The sequence below is a fragment of the Protopterus annectens genome, chromosome 1.part2 (genome assembly GCF_019279795.1).
Source record: "Protopterus annectens isolate FY-2018-M chromosome 1.part2, PAN1.0, whole genome shotgun sequence".
NCBI lineage: Eukaryota > Metazoa > Chordata > Ceratodontiformes > Protopteridae > Protopterus > Protopterus annectens.
This window is the reverse complement of record NC_056727.1, coordinates 95,735,994-95,752,894: the sequence shown is the minus strand read 5'-3', so window position 1 is coordinate 95,752,894 and position 16,901 is coordinate 95,735,994. Positions and strand designations below refer to the sequence as shown.

The 16,901-nt window shown below is 37.2% G+C and overlaps 1 protein-coding gene across 2 annotated transcripts in view; it reads left to right on the top strand.

Moving 5' to 3' along the window:
* The window catches only part of PUS10 (pseudouridine synthase 10), a 1,838,120-nt gene that overhangs the window by 1,616,584 nt on the left and 204,635 nt on the right, over positions 1–16,901 (top strand). For both annotated transcript variants that reach the window (XM_044055027.1, XM_044055017.1), the window contains one exon: positions 5,787–5,929. In XM_044055027.1, the coding sequence (XP_043910962.1) occupies positions 5,787–5,929 (143 nt within the window). The remainder of the gene's footprint in view (positions 1–5,786; positions 5,930–16,901) is intronic.

Here is a 16,901-nt window from a genome sequence, read left to right as displayed (position 1 = left end):
CAAAAGGTAATAATCGCCTTAGACAACCATTTGGAAATAGTTTTTTAAAACAAGAGACATCTTTATTAAATTATCACTTATGACATAGGCAATCATACATTTATATAAATGGAAACAAACCAGATTGACATAATCCCAGCTGCAAGCATTTTACATCACAGACCAGATTGACATAATCCTAGCTGCAAACATTATACATCACTTATAATCTTCTCAATCATTGTCAGTTAAACATTACATAGCTTATTCAAGTCCTACCTTCTTTTAAACCTGTATGTATTGTTCCTATGTAATTTGCTTTTACCCTTTTTTAAAGGTCCCGATTTTAGTTCTATCTCTGTTACTATATTTACTACTTCTGGTACAGTTGGTTTAGACTTTGATTTCCATTTTCTAGTAATTTGTTGATTGTCAGCCACCATAATTAGACTCAACAAGGCCTTACTATGTATAGGCAATTCCAGTTCTGTATCATAGCTCTGAAAAATCATTTCCCTGGTTACACCAATTTGCTCACTCAGTATCTCTGACAGAGTAGTCTGCAGGGTATCTTTAAAGTCTGCCAACTCATTACACTCCCAGAAAATATCAGATCTCCAACATATGGTGTCTACCTGATGGAAAATTCTCTGGAGTCTACTCTGGGTATAAAAATATGTATGTAAACATTTCCAAGCAAAAATCCTAAATCTTCTAGATTTTGTTACATATTTATTGGAGTATAAAAATACCTATGTAAACACGTCATGCAAAGATTCTAAATCTTCTAGACTTTGTTGGATATTTATAGATATACATATATCCTTCATTGTTTCTTTGTGAATTGCTTATCCATTCTGTCTTCCCAATCCTTTCTAACCTCCTCTGATTGATGCTTTTAGTTATCATGTAGTGTTTTATATTCTCTACTAATTATCCCTTGTTTAACCGCGGCTTCTGTTCTGGATTCTACTAAAACCTCTGCCAGTGCTGCTCTTTCGCTTAGGATTCCCGTATTTCTTTCTCTTTGCCTATACACTGATATCAATCCTTGATAGGGAAGGCAATCTCTAGTCTGCAGTCTAAGTACATTTTTGGCCTCTTCCCATTCTATTACCTTTCCCTCTCTAATTATTTGCTCCCAATACCTTGGTTCCTTTGCCAGGTTTCTCCAATATATTCCAGCCCTCTCTTGCCTATTGTCTTTATCCCTAGTTGTAGTCAGCCCTATCAGTAGAATCTTCTTTCTCCATTCCCTTGTTGCATTAGTTCTTAGAATACTTTCTGCTACTTTATGAACATAATATTCTGTATGGTTATTGTTATTCTCCTTAAGGATCTGCATCCAAAATCCCAGCTTCTCTTTGTTTCTTAAGCTTCCTTCCTGTTTCGTCATCATCCCTTTCCATTTTGAATTATAGCTTTCTGCTTTTGCTATGTAAAGGAGCCTTAACTGTGTAGCTCTGAAATATACCCCTTCATATCAGGTAATCCCAAGCCACCTTGTTCGATTGAAAGAATCAGCTTATCCCACTTGACCCTTGCTCTCTTCCACTCTCAGATAAAATCCTTCAGCTCTTTGTTAATTGTTATCTACAATGTCTTCTCTGGTTGTATCTAGCTGTCCATATGCATAAAACAGAGCTTCCAGTTTTTCAGTTTTTGTATTATCTTTCATTTAGGCTCTTCCCACATATCCATACTTGCCAGAACTGAACCCTTTTTAATCCGTGCTTCTGAGTACTTCATTTAATCATGTCCCCATAAATATGGATATTGCTGAACCAATTCATGGGTGGGTACATAGTTTACAGCTATAGCCTTTGTTTTAGCTTCATTCATTTTGTATCTCGAAAAGACTTGAAACTGTCTCAAACTGTTCTACAACACTGAATTTCCCCTTTCTGGTTTTATCAGGTATAAAATAATGTTATCTGCAAATAAAGCCAGCTTTTCTGGACTGCCATACCAATTATATCCTTGAATTTCTGAGTCCCTTATTTTCTTTGCCAGTTGTTCTAAATATAACTCAAATAAAAAGGGGGAAAGAGGACACCCCTGCCTGGTTCCTCTGCTCAAACAGAAATTATCAGAGAGGAATGCACCCACTTCAGTTTTTTCTCAAATCCCTCATATATCCACTTAATCAACCTTGTAATTTTATCAGGGAATTGAAATACTTCCTTTGTTCTGCTCATAAAATCCCAGCGTACTCTGTTGAATGCTTTCTCTGCATCAAAACCCACCAGCAACAGTGGTATTTCCTTATATACTCCTCCTCTCTGGTTTATCATTGTTCTGTTAATATTTTCAAATGTTTGTCTCCCCTCCACAAAACCACATTGATCCATATATATCAGTGTTGGCATCACCTTTGCCATTCTTTTAGCCATTATGTACATGGACACTTTATAGTCATGGCTTAGAATTGAAATGGCCCTGTATGAACCTGGATCTGATGGGTCTTTTTACCCTATTTAGTTATTACAGCACCACCACTTTCTTCCAGCATGTTAGTGTTTCTCCTTCTTCTAAAATACTGTTAAAACCTTCCAGATCTTTATCAACTTTTTCCTCCTAGCTTCAAACTTCCACAGGAATACCATCTATTCTTTGTTGGGACGGTGGCCTAATGGTTAAGGTGTTTGCCTTACAAACACAAGGTACAGGGTTTGAATCTCACAGGGGATAATTGGCTAGGCTTCAAATGGCTCGCAAGGGCAGTTAGCCTAATACTAATCTATGAACCTATATTCCTGGGGACCTTGCTGTAGACTGGTTATACATCACCATTTTATCTCATCTTCTCCTGTCCTAACTATTAGTAATTGAGCTTCATCAAACTCTGACCTTGGCAAACAAACATTTATTTGCTATAGAGAAAACTTTTTTTATTATATCCAGTGTTCTTTTTTATTTATTCTCTGCCCCTTCAAAAATGTTACTAGATCAAGCCAAGGGCCTTAATCCAATCATTCCCTTATGCAAGAGTATGAAAAAGCACATAATTTTTCTTTGTATTATACTCTTTGGACCAAACTTTTTTTTTTTTAACATTGCAGTGCCTATATTTCTTAAAAATGAACAAAGAGAAAGAAAAAAGAAGGAAAATCAGGGGCACTTGTTTACTTTAGTATCCCTATTACACTCGAAAATAATTGGGAAAGGTTTACTTTATACCATGCAGATTGTCATGCATTATAAAAATACTACTGTTTTATGTACAGTTAACTCTTTCCTTCCTCTTCTGTCCTAAACAAGTATTAATGACATGAAGTAGGGTGTATGCTTTGGAGTCCCCTACAGTTTTAACAAAGTCAAAAAAGTCCAATATTTCCAGGTTTTCTTGTTACGCCATGTTTCACAAATATAATCAGTGCTTTTATAATCCCACATTTATTTGTCGATTTTCGAGTTGCTGGTTTTCTTTCTGTTGATTCCATCTCCCAAATCCAGTCTCGGCTTCATTTCCAACATACTTCTGGTTCTTCTAGTCAACTCTTCTGCTCAAGCATTTTCCTGTTAAACATTTGAAAAGGGTTCAGTGGTATACCATTGGTATAGGCCGTCTGTGGGCTTCATTGCCAAAAGAACAAGAAGCAGAATCTATTTCTGTTTCATGGCTCACATTTTGTTTGATAAATTTTTGTATTTCTTCCTTAGCATGTTCTGCATCAAAAAATTATTTTGACCCTCCAGGAACGAATATTCTGCAAATAGCTGGGTACAGCAGTTTGAATCTCATGCCTGCTTCTTGACATTCCCTGATTAGTGGAATAAATGTACTCCTCTTCTGCCTGGTGTACAGTGAGTAATCATTTTCCACAAACACTCTAGTGTCTCCCACTTTTAGAACTTTTTCCTTCTGCCACAGGTTTGTTAGAATCAACTTTCTGTTGGTAAGATTGCATCTTTACTTTTAAAGGTCTAGGTTGCTTTCTCATAGCCAGGTTTGGAGCATGCACACAATGTGCCCTTTCAATTAACAACTCCTGCCGTAGAATATCAGTCCGGTTGCTTATTTGTTCAGTAGTAGTGGTCTTACGAAATTACTTCCTTTTCTCTGATGTGCATAATATTTCTTGGATTTAGCACATACAGGATTCATAGGAAAGCCAAGGTTAAGTCATTTGCAGAGGGTTACATATTACATAGTATATAACTTATCTCCAGTTTTGCAACCATGTGTCTTAACTACTGTGTATGCTGTACTGCCTTATTAAATAACAAGTCTGCTTCATTACTGTGGACTGCCTGATTGTTAGATTCAGACAGGTGTTTTTGTAAAGGTAATGCAGTTCTGCAACTTCTAGATATATTTATTCTGGAGATTAATAACAATTCCTACTTGCATTCTAGGCTGTATCCTTGATTTGGAAGGAAGAACAAGGTTTCTTGCACTTTGACTCATTGTTTTTCGTAGAATCAATTTGTAGTTCAGATGCCACTTTACAAATGGCAGTAGTAGTGGAGAAATGGAAGACCTCTTTTTTAACTGTTCATTACATCTGTTATTTTACCTCCCTCACAACCAAAAAAGTAAAACTTCTCAGATTACCAGGAATAGTATGCTGTCTTTGTGAGCAGATTTTGTTCTCCTGTTATTTTCAATTTGTTTGCTGCTCACTGTTTGTGTTTATTTATTTATTTATATTTGATTACCGGGAATGTCCGACTGGAGCGAGGTCCATTTACAGCGGAGGCCCGGCGAGAAAAGCTCCGCATCTAACAAGTACAATGGTTGATATATAGAAACAAAAGTACATATAATACAATGCAGTACAACACAATAAAATATATAACAAAGTATATATGATACAATGCAGTCATGCAGGTATATACAGTAGTTTGTTTTATGCAAGCTAATGCTAGCATGATTTACTAATAGTTAGCTTTGGGTAGGAGTGTTTGGGAGAGAAAAGTGTTGCCTTCAAAAAATGCAGAAAGCATAAATAATTAATCATGCTTAGCCAATCCTTGCTGTGTGTAATGCTTCAGAATTGTTTCTTCAGTATAACTAATCAATGTCAACTGTAATGTTCCATGTTTAGGAACACTGGCCACATTAGGCAAACTATTCTTTGTTTACTGAACACAGCTTTAGTGTATGGAACACTGTGATTATGCTCCGATAGCTGAAAAAAGATCAGTTAAGTACAACTGTAGTATGAAACATAATCTTAACAAATGTTAAGCACTTCCTGCTTAACTTGTTAAGGTCAGCCAGTACTGACCAGCAAACAACAGCAACAGTTTGTTTCTCCCTGCTGTCTGTGCCGATAACTTAAAAAGTTGCAAGGATAACAGGGTTGCATGCATTTTCTGAAGAAGACAAAGTCTGAAACTCAAATGTATGTTATTATTTAGAGACTTCAGTCTTCATGATTTGTCAGAAAACCACAGATTTTATGAGGAATAGACCAAAATTTTGAGGCAAAAATCTGGACATTCTGCAAAAATCTGAACAACTGAGATGCATGAAAGGTGAGTGTAAGCCTAAGAGAATGAGTTACACTGTTTCTGTCAGTGCTCACTAAGTGCTGTGTAGCATTGAAATCTGGCAAAATACTTGGCACCTTTTTCTGTAACAGGCAGCACATGGAACAGAGGGGGTGTAGTTTTCATTTTCCACCTGAATTCTGTGCATTTTTAATGTATTGCTACTCATACTTTGTCATGTTTCTGACAGATATAATGCATTCTGTTCTTTGTTTTTCCTTTCCTATGTTCTAGTAATTTATCGGCATTATCCAACTTTTGGGAATTATTACCACTGTTAATAATTATCTTTTAATTACTTTCTGTAGGAGTTAAAGATCTTTCAGAAAACTCCACTTCGAGTTCTTCATCGAAGACCTTTGGCTGTAAGGACTCGACTTATACATACCATGAGGACAGAGTATATTGACCAGCATCATTTTCGATTTTACTTGAAGACACAAGCAGGAACGTATCCTTTTTATTTTTGTAAAATGCAAAAAACACAAAATGTTAACAGATGTCCACTACTTATGAATAACATGCCATTAATCCTGAAAATGTATGCACTGAGTATGTATATTTCTTTGTAGAAGAATACTGATATTGATGTTGATATTGTTAAATGCAGAATTGCTTCTTAGTAGCCTCAGTTTGGGATAATGTTTTGCTTTTGCTAAAAGAAGTAGAGAGACATTGATTCCAAGCCATCTGTGTGTGGTCAGTGTGTCTGTGATTGGTCTGGTTGCTATTTTGTTGGAAATGTCTTCAGTATACAATAGTTTATGTATGTATTTATAGGTGATTACGTATACATACATATACACTTATTTATGCATGTGTGTATAATATGTATGGTATCATTATCTTTCATTTTTCATCAAAGTGTGTTTTTCTCTAAGCAAATAAAAGCTGGTTTAGTTCACTGAAAGTGAATTAATCTGAAAAGATAAGCTTTTCTGTGTGCAAGATTGCAAAATAGCAAGGATTGTGGAATTGCCCTTTATCCACTGTAGTACAATCTTCAAGTTGGTATTAGAGGGTATATGGTAAGAAAAAGGAGGTTCTACCCTGCAGAAAATAATTTTTTTTTATGTTTTTCCGATGGTCTGAGTTTCAGTCTTTTGAAATTGATGATTTGAAGTTCGATTTTTTTCTAATTATATATATGTGTGTGTGTGTTATATTATGTATTTTTGCATGTGTAATATGTGTCTGTGTATACACGTATGGATCCAAATATCTATATTTCTGTGACCATTTTGAATTTCTTGGTTTATAGTGTACACGCTTAAACTGGTTCCTGTCTTTTGCTTTTGTTTTATTGCAAGTTCATTTTGCTTTAAATTTATTGTTTTTCTTTCAATCTGGGTTTTTTTCCCACCTAGAGTTTAAATAATCTCCAGTCTGATGGAATAGGGTAACTCTCTCTTGTTTCTAAAGAATGTGTTAGGCTGCTGCTCCTTTTACATAAAATTATAGCACTGCAAGCGTAAGAGAAGAGAAGTAAGTGTTTTTTTTTACCTTGGGAAGACTTTAAGTGTGGATGCAAGCACTGATGACCTTTCATTGTCTGAGAAGCTGCTCTCGCTTCACTTCCCTCCCACCCCCAATTCCCCACTCTTCACACAGCTCTTTACACAAAGTACTTGACTTTAAACATACTCTCTGAACTCTCCTTCTCCAATTAACCTACTTAGTTCTGTTTCTCACTCTGTGTCTACAAACCTTGGCTCTCCCACCTTCTCTTGTTGCATCAGTAATGTCTTACTGCTACTACCTACACCCCTAAACACTAACTTGGCACACAATTTCTCTTCTTTGCCCACCATGTTACTAAACATTTAATATTAGTACTAAATCTAGCACTGCTTGCATATATAACATCTTTCCATGAACATACCATCTATTATAGTCTGCCATCACCTACCTCACACACAGTCTCTTCAGACACTCAGTCCTGTCACTTCTCCATATCTGCCAAACTTTTCCCTCTTGCTTATATTCACCTCTTCAAGATAAAACAAATTCAAAATTCACTTAACTCTCTACCTTACATAATTTGTCATAAATTGAAATGTAAACAAAAGCAGCCCTATATCCATACATACTTCCCTCCGATTATCAACCTTTGCAGAGATGTCCCTGCAAATCCAAACCCACTACTGCAACCAGCATGAACTCCCAGTCGACAACCAGTACCCCTCCCACTCCTAACACTGTTCTACACCCAACAAAAATCTCTGGCCTACTTTTGATTAATGTTAACTTAAGAAGCATTTGAATAAAGCTAGCTGAAGTCCATGCATGAATAGCCAGACAATCCATAGATGTCATTATTGTTACAGAAACATTTGTTAAACAAGATTTAATAAATGAGGAGATTATCCCATCTGGAAACAATTTCAGGTCAGACATTAAAAAAAGAGTAGGACAGGCAGAGTGGCAATATGTTACAAGAACAGTATTAATTTATCTGTACAACCCATTAATGCCGCCCTTGACCAATCAGAAATTCGGAAATCCTCATATCTTCACTGAAAATCAGTAAATGCAAAACCCTAACTATAGTAGGAGTTTATATACCCCAAGGCAATAATACGTATACAGCTGAAGAACTATTTTCTTGACTCTCACCTTCCATCCTGCAGGAAACCTTAATGTTGAGTTCAACATTGATTGGCAAACCATAACAAATGAGTCTACTCACAGTGACATCAATCTTTGTGGCTTCTGTAACTAATCTCCACAAAAACTAGATGTAACAAAAACAATAAAAATACATCTACTTTTAACTGGAATCCTGACTAATACCCCCAGCAATATTATTTTAACAGATTTGCTCCCTAACATCTTAAGTGATCGACTCCCCACTTTTGCTATCAGGAAGCATATCACTGCCCACAAGCTCCAGCGATACAATTGTGTATGTAACCATTCCAGCCTCCAAATAGATACACTAATCTCCAACCTAAAGTCTGTCAACTGCAGCTCTTTACATACCCTGCAACATGATGCAGAAGTATCTCTGTTCAACACCATTTTTCTACATATGCTAAATGAACTAGCCGCTATCAGAACTAAAGAGTAAAATTTAATGCAGCTCCATCGATCCGGCTTTTACTGTAATTGTGTTCTTCCGACTTTATTACCTTATTTTGCTTTGCTGCATGCTCTTAAGTGTTCAGGTGCTTTTACTGTGCTGCATATGTTACTGTATGTTACTACCCTGATTAAATTTATCTGTTATTCTAAGCATCTTAGCTGTGGTTTTAGCACTTGGGTTTCAGGCCAGTTACCTTACATTTAAGAAGGTTTTTGTGGTCTACACTCTTAAAACTTTCTCTCCATAAGTCCATCCAAGTATTCAGAACACTATGTCTGGACAATTCCCATCAGTTTCCTCCTACTAGAGTGATCAACATGGGCATACTAAGAGTGTAGCAATTGCCTCATGTTCACTGAGAGCCCTCTTCTCCAAGTACATAATTCTTCTACTTGCGAGAAATGCATCTACATCAGTAACCTGGAATCTGTGCTCTTGCACCACAGTCAGTACTCCTGACAAAGGAGATTGCCAGCACAAACACCATACCACTCACATCACATAGCCAAGCTGTACGTATAAGTGAATTTAAGCACACTTTTATCTGCGCTTTTCATATAGTTCTGCATGTAATTTATTTATTTGTGTTTCTCATTGAATATTAACTCAACTGAAAGTTGTGGCTGTGTTTCTACAGAGTACTTGTTAGAATTTCTGTGTAGCCATTGATAGCAGTGGGGGTAGTTTCACCTCATCACTGATATTCTGTCCTGCCTTATATAAGTGGTACATTTTGGGTTATTTCTGCTTAATATCTGAGCTTTGCTCCGACTAAGATCTACCTGAATTCAACTGGACGTATAAGTGAATTTAAGTACACTTTTATCTGCTCTTTTTCATATAGTTCTGCATTTAATTTATTTATTTGTGTTTCTCACTGAATATTAACTCAACTGAAAGTTGTGGCTGTGTCTCTACAGTTAGTTCCCCACCCACCCTCCCTCCCTGTTCTTGTTCTGGTGTTAATGTTGGTGGCTTTGATATTGCCCGCCCCTCTTGTAAATTTGTATTTGGATATTCCTTCTGGGCCCACCTCATTTGCTTACTCAACTGAGTGCAGTGAGATCATATTCTGATTTCAGACACTACTACTGTGTACAAAGAGAGCATTTGGAAAGGACAACCCCTGTAGCCTCTTAATCCTGCTCTGTTCCCTCCCTCAAAAAATAAATAAATAAATAAAAATATACATATTTTATTCAGCTGCTCTTACTGTAACTGTCTTAGTTGCTGCTCTGCATGCTATCTGTTCATTCGCTCTTACTCTGCACTTATTGCAGCTTGTTAGTAGCCTTCTGCACTTGTTTTTTAGTCATTTGTTAATTTAATTGCATTTATTTAAACTGTATTTGCCGTAATATTGCTACACACTTAGTGTGTTAGCCTGCACTGCAATTTGAATTATATTTACTGCTGTTTTAGCTGCTTTTCTGTAAAAAAAAAATTCTAAGCTTGTTTCCTGCCTTACATGTAACTAGTCTAGTCCAGATACAGAATTGCTGTATCCAGGACTGTTGGTAAGCTTCTGAGTCCTCCCCCCCCCCAAGCATTTCTGTGTTGGAGGGAAGCCTTCTAGCTTATCAGTGAGAGTGGTAAGCACTAGGTAGCCTATCTACCATGCGAAGAGTGGGTTTTGGCCCAGAAGTTGTAGTTCATTGGCGGTTTGGGCAGTTTTTCCATCTGTTTCTACTTTCTGGTTTAAAAGCCTGCGTTTCCATTTGGTCCCCGCCTTTCATGTAACTAGTGTAGTCCCTACAGATTTGCTGTATCCAGGACTGTTGATAAGCTTCTAAGCCCCAAGCCCTTCTGTGTTGGAGAGAAGCCTTCTAGCTTATCAGTGGGAGTGGCACTAGGTAACCCATCTACCACAGGAGGAGGGGTTTCTGGCCCAGAAATTATAGTTTATTGGCTGTATGGGAAGCTTTTCCATCTTTTTCAACCTTCTGATTTAAAAGCCTGTGTTTGCGCTTGTTTCCTGCCTTTCCTGTTACTAATCTAGTCCAAGTACAGATTTGCTGTATCCGGGACTCTTTGTAAGATTCTGAGCCCCCAAGCCTTCCCATGTTATTAGTGGGAGTGGTAAGCATTAAGTAGCCTGTCTACCACAAGAGGACTTGTTCCTGACCCAAAAATTGTAGCTATTGGCCGTTTGGGCAGCTTTTTTTCCATCTCTTTCAACTTTCTGGTTTAAAAGCCACACTTGTGTTTGTTTCCCACCTTTCCTGTAACTAGCCTAGTTCAGATACATAGTTGTTGTATCCAGGACTGTTGGTAAGCTTCTGAGCCCCACAAGCTTTTCTGTGTTGGAGGAAAGCCTTCTAGCTTATCAGTGGGAGAGGTAAGCTACCAAGTGGTTCCTCAGTTTCTGCTTCTCATGCTGTTTTAAATGCTCCACCTGTTTCTAATGTTTCTAATGTTGTACCCGCTCCCATTCACGTTACCGGAATGGCTGGTGTTTCCAGAACTGCTCAGCTTTTGAATAATGGTGAGTCTACATCTGTTAATTTTGCCTTGAAGTTCATGGAAGATAGAAAACAGAGACATAGTAAACCATTTGGTGGTGTTGGCGAGAATTCGAATGTTTCTTTCCCACAAGAGATACAGGACAATATTGACAGCTTTGAAAAACTAATTTTTCGTGAAACACGCTCTCATTTTAATCTCCTGGGTCTAGTAAGGTATAAGGAATTGAATATCACCCCCCCCCCCGAGGTTTGAGAGCTTTTAAAAGTCCAGCCACTCCGTTTGATTTAGCAGATACCACCGATGTAGCATTCAAAGATCATTGGTTAGCTGCAGCACATATTTGTGCTATGGAGTGGATAAACATTTTGGCGGAAAGGGAACAGTTACTACATTCTAAATTAAAAAAATGACTTAAACATGATGCATACATAATTGTTGAATCAAATGGGCGATTCTAAAGTGAATGATATCTTTAAGAATTTGAAAGAAAAACTGAATAAGTTTGAAAATGACCAGGTCCACCTTAAATTACATAAGATCAAATGCGATGTACGTAATTACGGAAATGGGCGTGCCTTCTTATGGAGGAACAAGCAGAATAACCGTTCAGGACAATTTGGGAAAACAGGCAACAACAAAAAACAACATTCTGTATCTTTTGCTTCCTCAGATGGGGTAGGTTACACTACAGATTCAGAGGGTGATGTACGTGATTTTCCCCCATTGCCTGCAGCACATGAACCTGAGTCCCATCAACAGCGTTTTCGTTACAACGAAGAAGGCGCCAAAAGGGGAAGCAAGAAGAAAGGAATTGGTTTCAATTTTGCAACAAGTGAAGGACAATTTAAACAAACTTACAAACGAGGTAGATGGAATTGATTGTCCTTCTTCTAGTTGTTCCTCGTTTAATGGTAATATTAATTCTAATTCTTTAGATGTCTCAAATGTTGTAAATTTATCTGGATGTACTTTAATGGATGAACAGGTTTCTGTTCTTCGTCTTGGTTTGAAGTTTGTACCTACTATAGCACCTAGGTTATATTTAATTAAACAGGAAATTTTTAAATTAGTTAGGAAATTACATTTAAAATATTTTTTTGAAGTACAAGGGGACAAGCAGTCGAAAAATAATGATTTTGAACATAATTTTGAAACTGATAGTGAAGGTGACAGTTTCTTTTCTTGTTTATCTGAGGATTTGAATGTTAGTACTTCTCCAAATGCCTATTCTCCGTTAGATACTAGTGGCATTGATTTTCAAAGTAAATTTATACCTTCTTATGTTAATAATACTGTTATACATTTTTCGGAAATGCTTAATTTTTCTATACAGGAACTTGTTGAAGAACATAGTCGTACTTCTTGGCAATATAATATGACTAAGAATGAATGGCTTGCTCTTAACAATCTTACAAATAGAAGTGATTTAATTATTAAGCCTTCTGATAAAGGCAGTAAAATAGTGGTGCTTCATAACACACAATATTTTAACGTGTATGCAACATTTAAGTGATGACTTTACTTATGAAATATGTGAGATTGCTGAATACTTGAATGCTATAAAAGATTTCTCAGCATCGATTGAAAGGGGAATACGTTTGGGATATTTTTCCAAAAAGGATATAGATACCAAATTTAATTTTGATAATTGTAATTTAGCTACCTTTTTTGTCTTCCTAAGTTACACAAAGATTTTGTTAATCCCCCTGGACACCCCATTGTTTCTGCTGTAAATTATTTTCTACACAATATAGGAATTGTGATACATGGTTACTTGTTACCTTATGTTAAAAGAATTGATTCTTATATTAAGGACTCATTTGATTTTATTGACAAAATATCCAGTATATTTTGGACTCAGAACATGTTTTGGATTACTATGGATGTAATCAGTCTATACACTAACATTAGACATACTGATGGAGTCCAAGCTTTGCAATATTTTCTAGATGATAGTCCGACTTCTCATTGTATTATTGATTTAACTTATTTTTGCTTACTTCATAATTATTTTAGTTTTGATGAAGTCATTTATCATCAGTTAAGAGGTACAGCTATGGGGGCACCATTTGCCCCTATGTATGCTAACCTCTTTATGGCTAAATTTGAGTTGGATTATATATACAGGAATGCATTTGTACAACATGTTTTATTTTATTTTAAATACATTGATGATTTGATTTTTGTTTGTGATGGGGATTAAATGAAGTATCAACATTTTTTCGGAAATAAATGACAGTGTATATAATATCAAATTTGATTGTTTACAATGTGGTACAGAGGTTAATTTTCTGGACATTCATCTATCTGGAATGAAGGATGGCTCTATTGCAACTACAGTTCATCGGAAATTTGAGGATGGCAGCCAGTACTTGTTTGGTACTAGCTGTCATCCGACTCACACTATACAATCTTTGCCCTATGGGGAAATGATCAGATTGTTTAGACTTTGTAATAATAAATTGGATTTACAGAAACAAATTAATCAAACATTATCTATGTTTCTACGGAGAGGATATAGTGTGAATTTAATTTATGAGTCCAATGATAAATTAATACAGCATAATTTGAATAAAAATGAGATTTATAGTAGAAATAGATTTGTTAGTGCTAATAATACTAATTCTATCATTAAAGAAGATAAAATATTTTTGTAACTACATATAATACTTTAAGTATTAAGATTTGGGAACTAATGAAACACTATTGGAAATTTTTACATAGAGATGAATTGTTACATAGAATTGTTTTTGATTCACCTTATGTGGCCTATACAAGAGGACAGAATTTGGGGGACAAACTGGTTAAAGCGCATTACATAACTCCAGTAGTTAGTCCACCTATCTCTTTATCAGCCTATGTCACTATACCATGTAATAGTTGTATTGTATGTTCCCTTATTAAATTGAGCTTTTCTAGGATTAATGGAAAAATGTTCACACCAAAGAATTTTTTTACATGTGATACAATGGGCGTAATTTATTGTCTCAGGTGTCCCTGCAACCTTTTCTATATTGGGGAAATTAAAAGGAAATTTAGAATTAGGTTGCAGGAACACATCAGAGACATAAAGAAGGGGAGATTGGAAAGTCCTGTAGCATCCCACTTTAAAGAAAAACATAATGGTGATGCTAATTTATTGCAAGCTACTATTTTGGAAGAAGTATTTATTAAGAAAGGGGATGAAAGATTACTTAAGAGTGTTTTACTTTATAAAGAAACTGTATTTATATTGAAGTTTGATACATTGACACCAAGGGGTTTACATAGATAAGTTTGCTTTAACATTTTAAAAATGTGTGTTTAATTATTTAATTGATTGTTTTTTTAATTGGATTAACTGATTGTATGAGGTATAAATAGGGGAGTGTTTTTTGATAAATTTGTACTCTTTGAAGGCTGTAATGGCCGAAGCGCTAAGACAAGATATACAACAATAAATTTTTCTGGGAAACTGAATTCTTTGTCGTTTTTGGAATATTATCTGGCTCTGCTGCTTTGTTGGTTTGTTGTTGATTGTAAGCTACCAAGTAGCCTGTCTATCACAAGAGGAGCGGTTCTTGGCCCAGAAATTGTAGTTTATTAACCATTTGGACAGTTTGTCCATCTCTTTAAACTTTCTGGTTTAAAAGACCACATCTGTGCTTGTTTCCCATCTTTCCTGTAACTAACTTACTGGGAAGCACTAGAAAACCTTAAACTGATACAAGCCTTCTAGCTTAGAAGAGAGACTTTGGAGTGATTAAGTATCAGTTTTCTATACTTTCTTGCTGTACTTAACTGTTTTTCGCCTAAATGCAGATTTTCCAGCGTTTATTGTGATTTAAAAGCTTGTTTCTTTCATGTATTGTACTTATTTGACTGCCTGCACTTTTAAAAAGTAGTTTTTTGTTCAAATAATTTGTTTAACTGTTGTAGGCTACACATTAAAGTGCAATAGCCTTTTCTGATCGTTTGTAGTTGTTTAAAGCTGTTTTAAGTGTATTTTTTTTTACTGTTTTTGTCTTATCTTTTCAAAAAAAACCCAAAAAAAAAACCCCCAAAAAATTCCTTGTTTCCCGCCTTTCAAAGCTAGTATAATCCAGTTTTCAGGCTAGTGCTGAATTCAGGGCAGTGTTACAAGTTTCTGAGTTGCCCATACCTTACTTGGATAGAAGGAAGTTTCTCTGTTCACCTGTGAGAGAGGGGAGCTTTGAGCAGCCTATCTGTCCCTGGAATAGTGGTTCCAGCCCAGAAGTTAGTAGTTTATTGGCCATTTTGGGCTAATTTCTATCTCTTTCATTTCCCTGCTATAAAAACCGCATTTGCACGGTTTTGCGAGCCGGGCAGTGCCGGTTAGGTAGGGTTAAATTATTCCCGGCTACACTAGGTCTCCTCTTAAGTTTTTCCCGTGAAACTAACCTAACTCTCAACCTAAGCACTCAGAAGCATCCTACAGCCCAGTACTTGCTCAGACCTAATAGCAAGCACTAATATACCCTGACTCTTGATTGCCCAACAGGGCAAGGCTCTTTATTCACCCCTCACCATCCAAGCGACTAAGCAGCTCACCCTACTATTCAGGCATGACCAAAGGGCAATTTCAGGTGTACTCTCCAGTCCAGCTGGTGAATCTGGGTATCCTGAGGCAATGTTACAACTGCCTCATGTACACAGACAACCCCTCCTCCTACCACAAAACACTAACATATGCGAGAGATGCAATTATACAGCCAAACTGGGGGCTAAGCTGTCTCCACCCAAGACTGGAACAGACAGTCAAGAGGAGACGGTCAACACTTCCACCACACCTCCAGCCACACATAGACCTACTAAACCATCACTGGCAAAAAATGCACAAAATCATACTCGGAGGCTCTAAATAAAAACCTGCAAAAGCATCAGAAACCTCCAAAGCAGACACCCAAACAGCCTGCACTTCCCATCACAAACCAGACAACACATAAAACACAAAATCAGTGTGCCGCACAATCACAGCCCTTAAGGCGAAATAACATACCTAACACACTAGTAATAGGTGACTCTATAGTCAGGCACACTGACGTCCCACTCACTAGGCTGGACAAGCAGAAGGTTACTGTTAGCTGCCTGTCAGGAGCGAGAATCCGCCACATAACACAAGCACTCAGGTCACTCCAGAACAAGTACGGATATAACTCTGTCATTGTTCATGTTGGTGTGAATGACCTGAGACGCACCTCCCTGTTCATGTTGGTGTGAATGACCTGAGACGTACCTCCTTGGACTACATGAAAAGAGACATGGAAGAGCTCTCTGATCATGTTGCCCAGGCTGGTATGACCCTGACCCTGAGTAGCATCCTGCCCTCACCAAGAATGAGGCCTCAGTATAAAGAAAAAATGATCAGTTTCAACAATTGGCTAAGCTTCTGGTGTCATTCATAGGGGATCCAGTGTCTGTCAGCCTGGGATGACATGCTCGACAAGCCGCATTGCTTCACAAGAGACGGGTTGCACCTGTCACCCCTACGCTTTCGAATACTGGCCAAGGCTCTTGCTGCTCCATAGTGCCTTTTTTAGGCAAGGCTCAAAAGTCAAACCCACCTCCGTAAACAGCACAATTAACAAAAAAGTGAGGGTTATGCTACTCAACGCCAGGAGTTTAAATCTCAAAATGCACTGGCTCGAAGCACTCCTCAGTATGGAGAACATCGACATCTGTGCAGTAACTGAAACCTGGTTCAAGGCTCCAGAGAGCACCCCAGCACTACCGGGCTACAACTCGTACCACACGTTTCGGCCTCAGAACACGGACAGAAACACAAAAGGAGTGGGTGTATCCATATTCATCAAGGATACCTACACCTCCAGGTTAGTGGCGCAGCATGACACCTCTGAAATCATCCATGTGC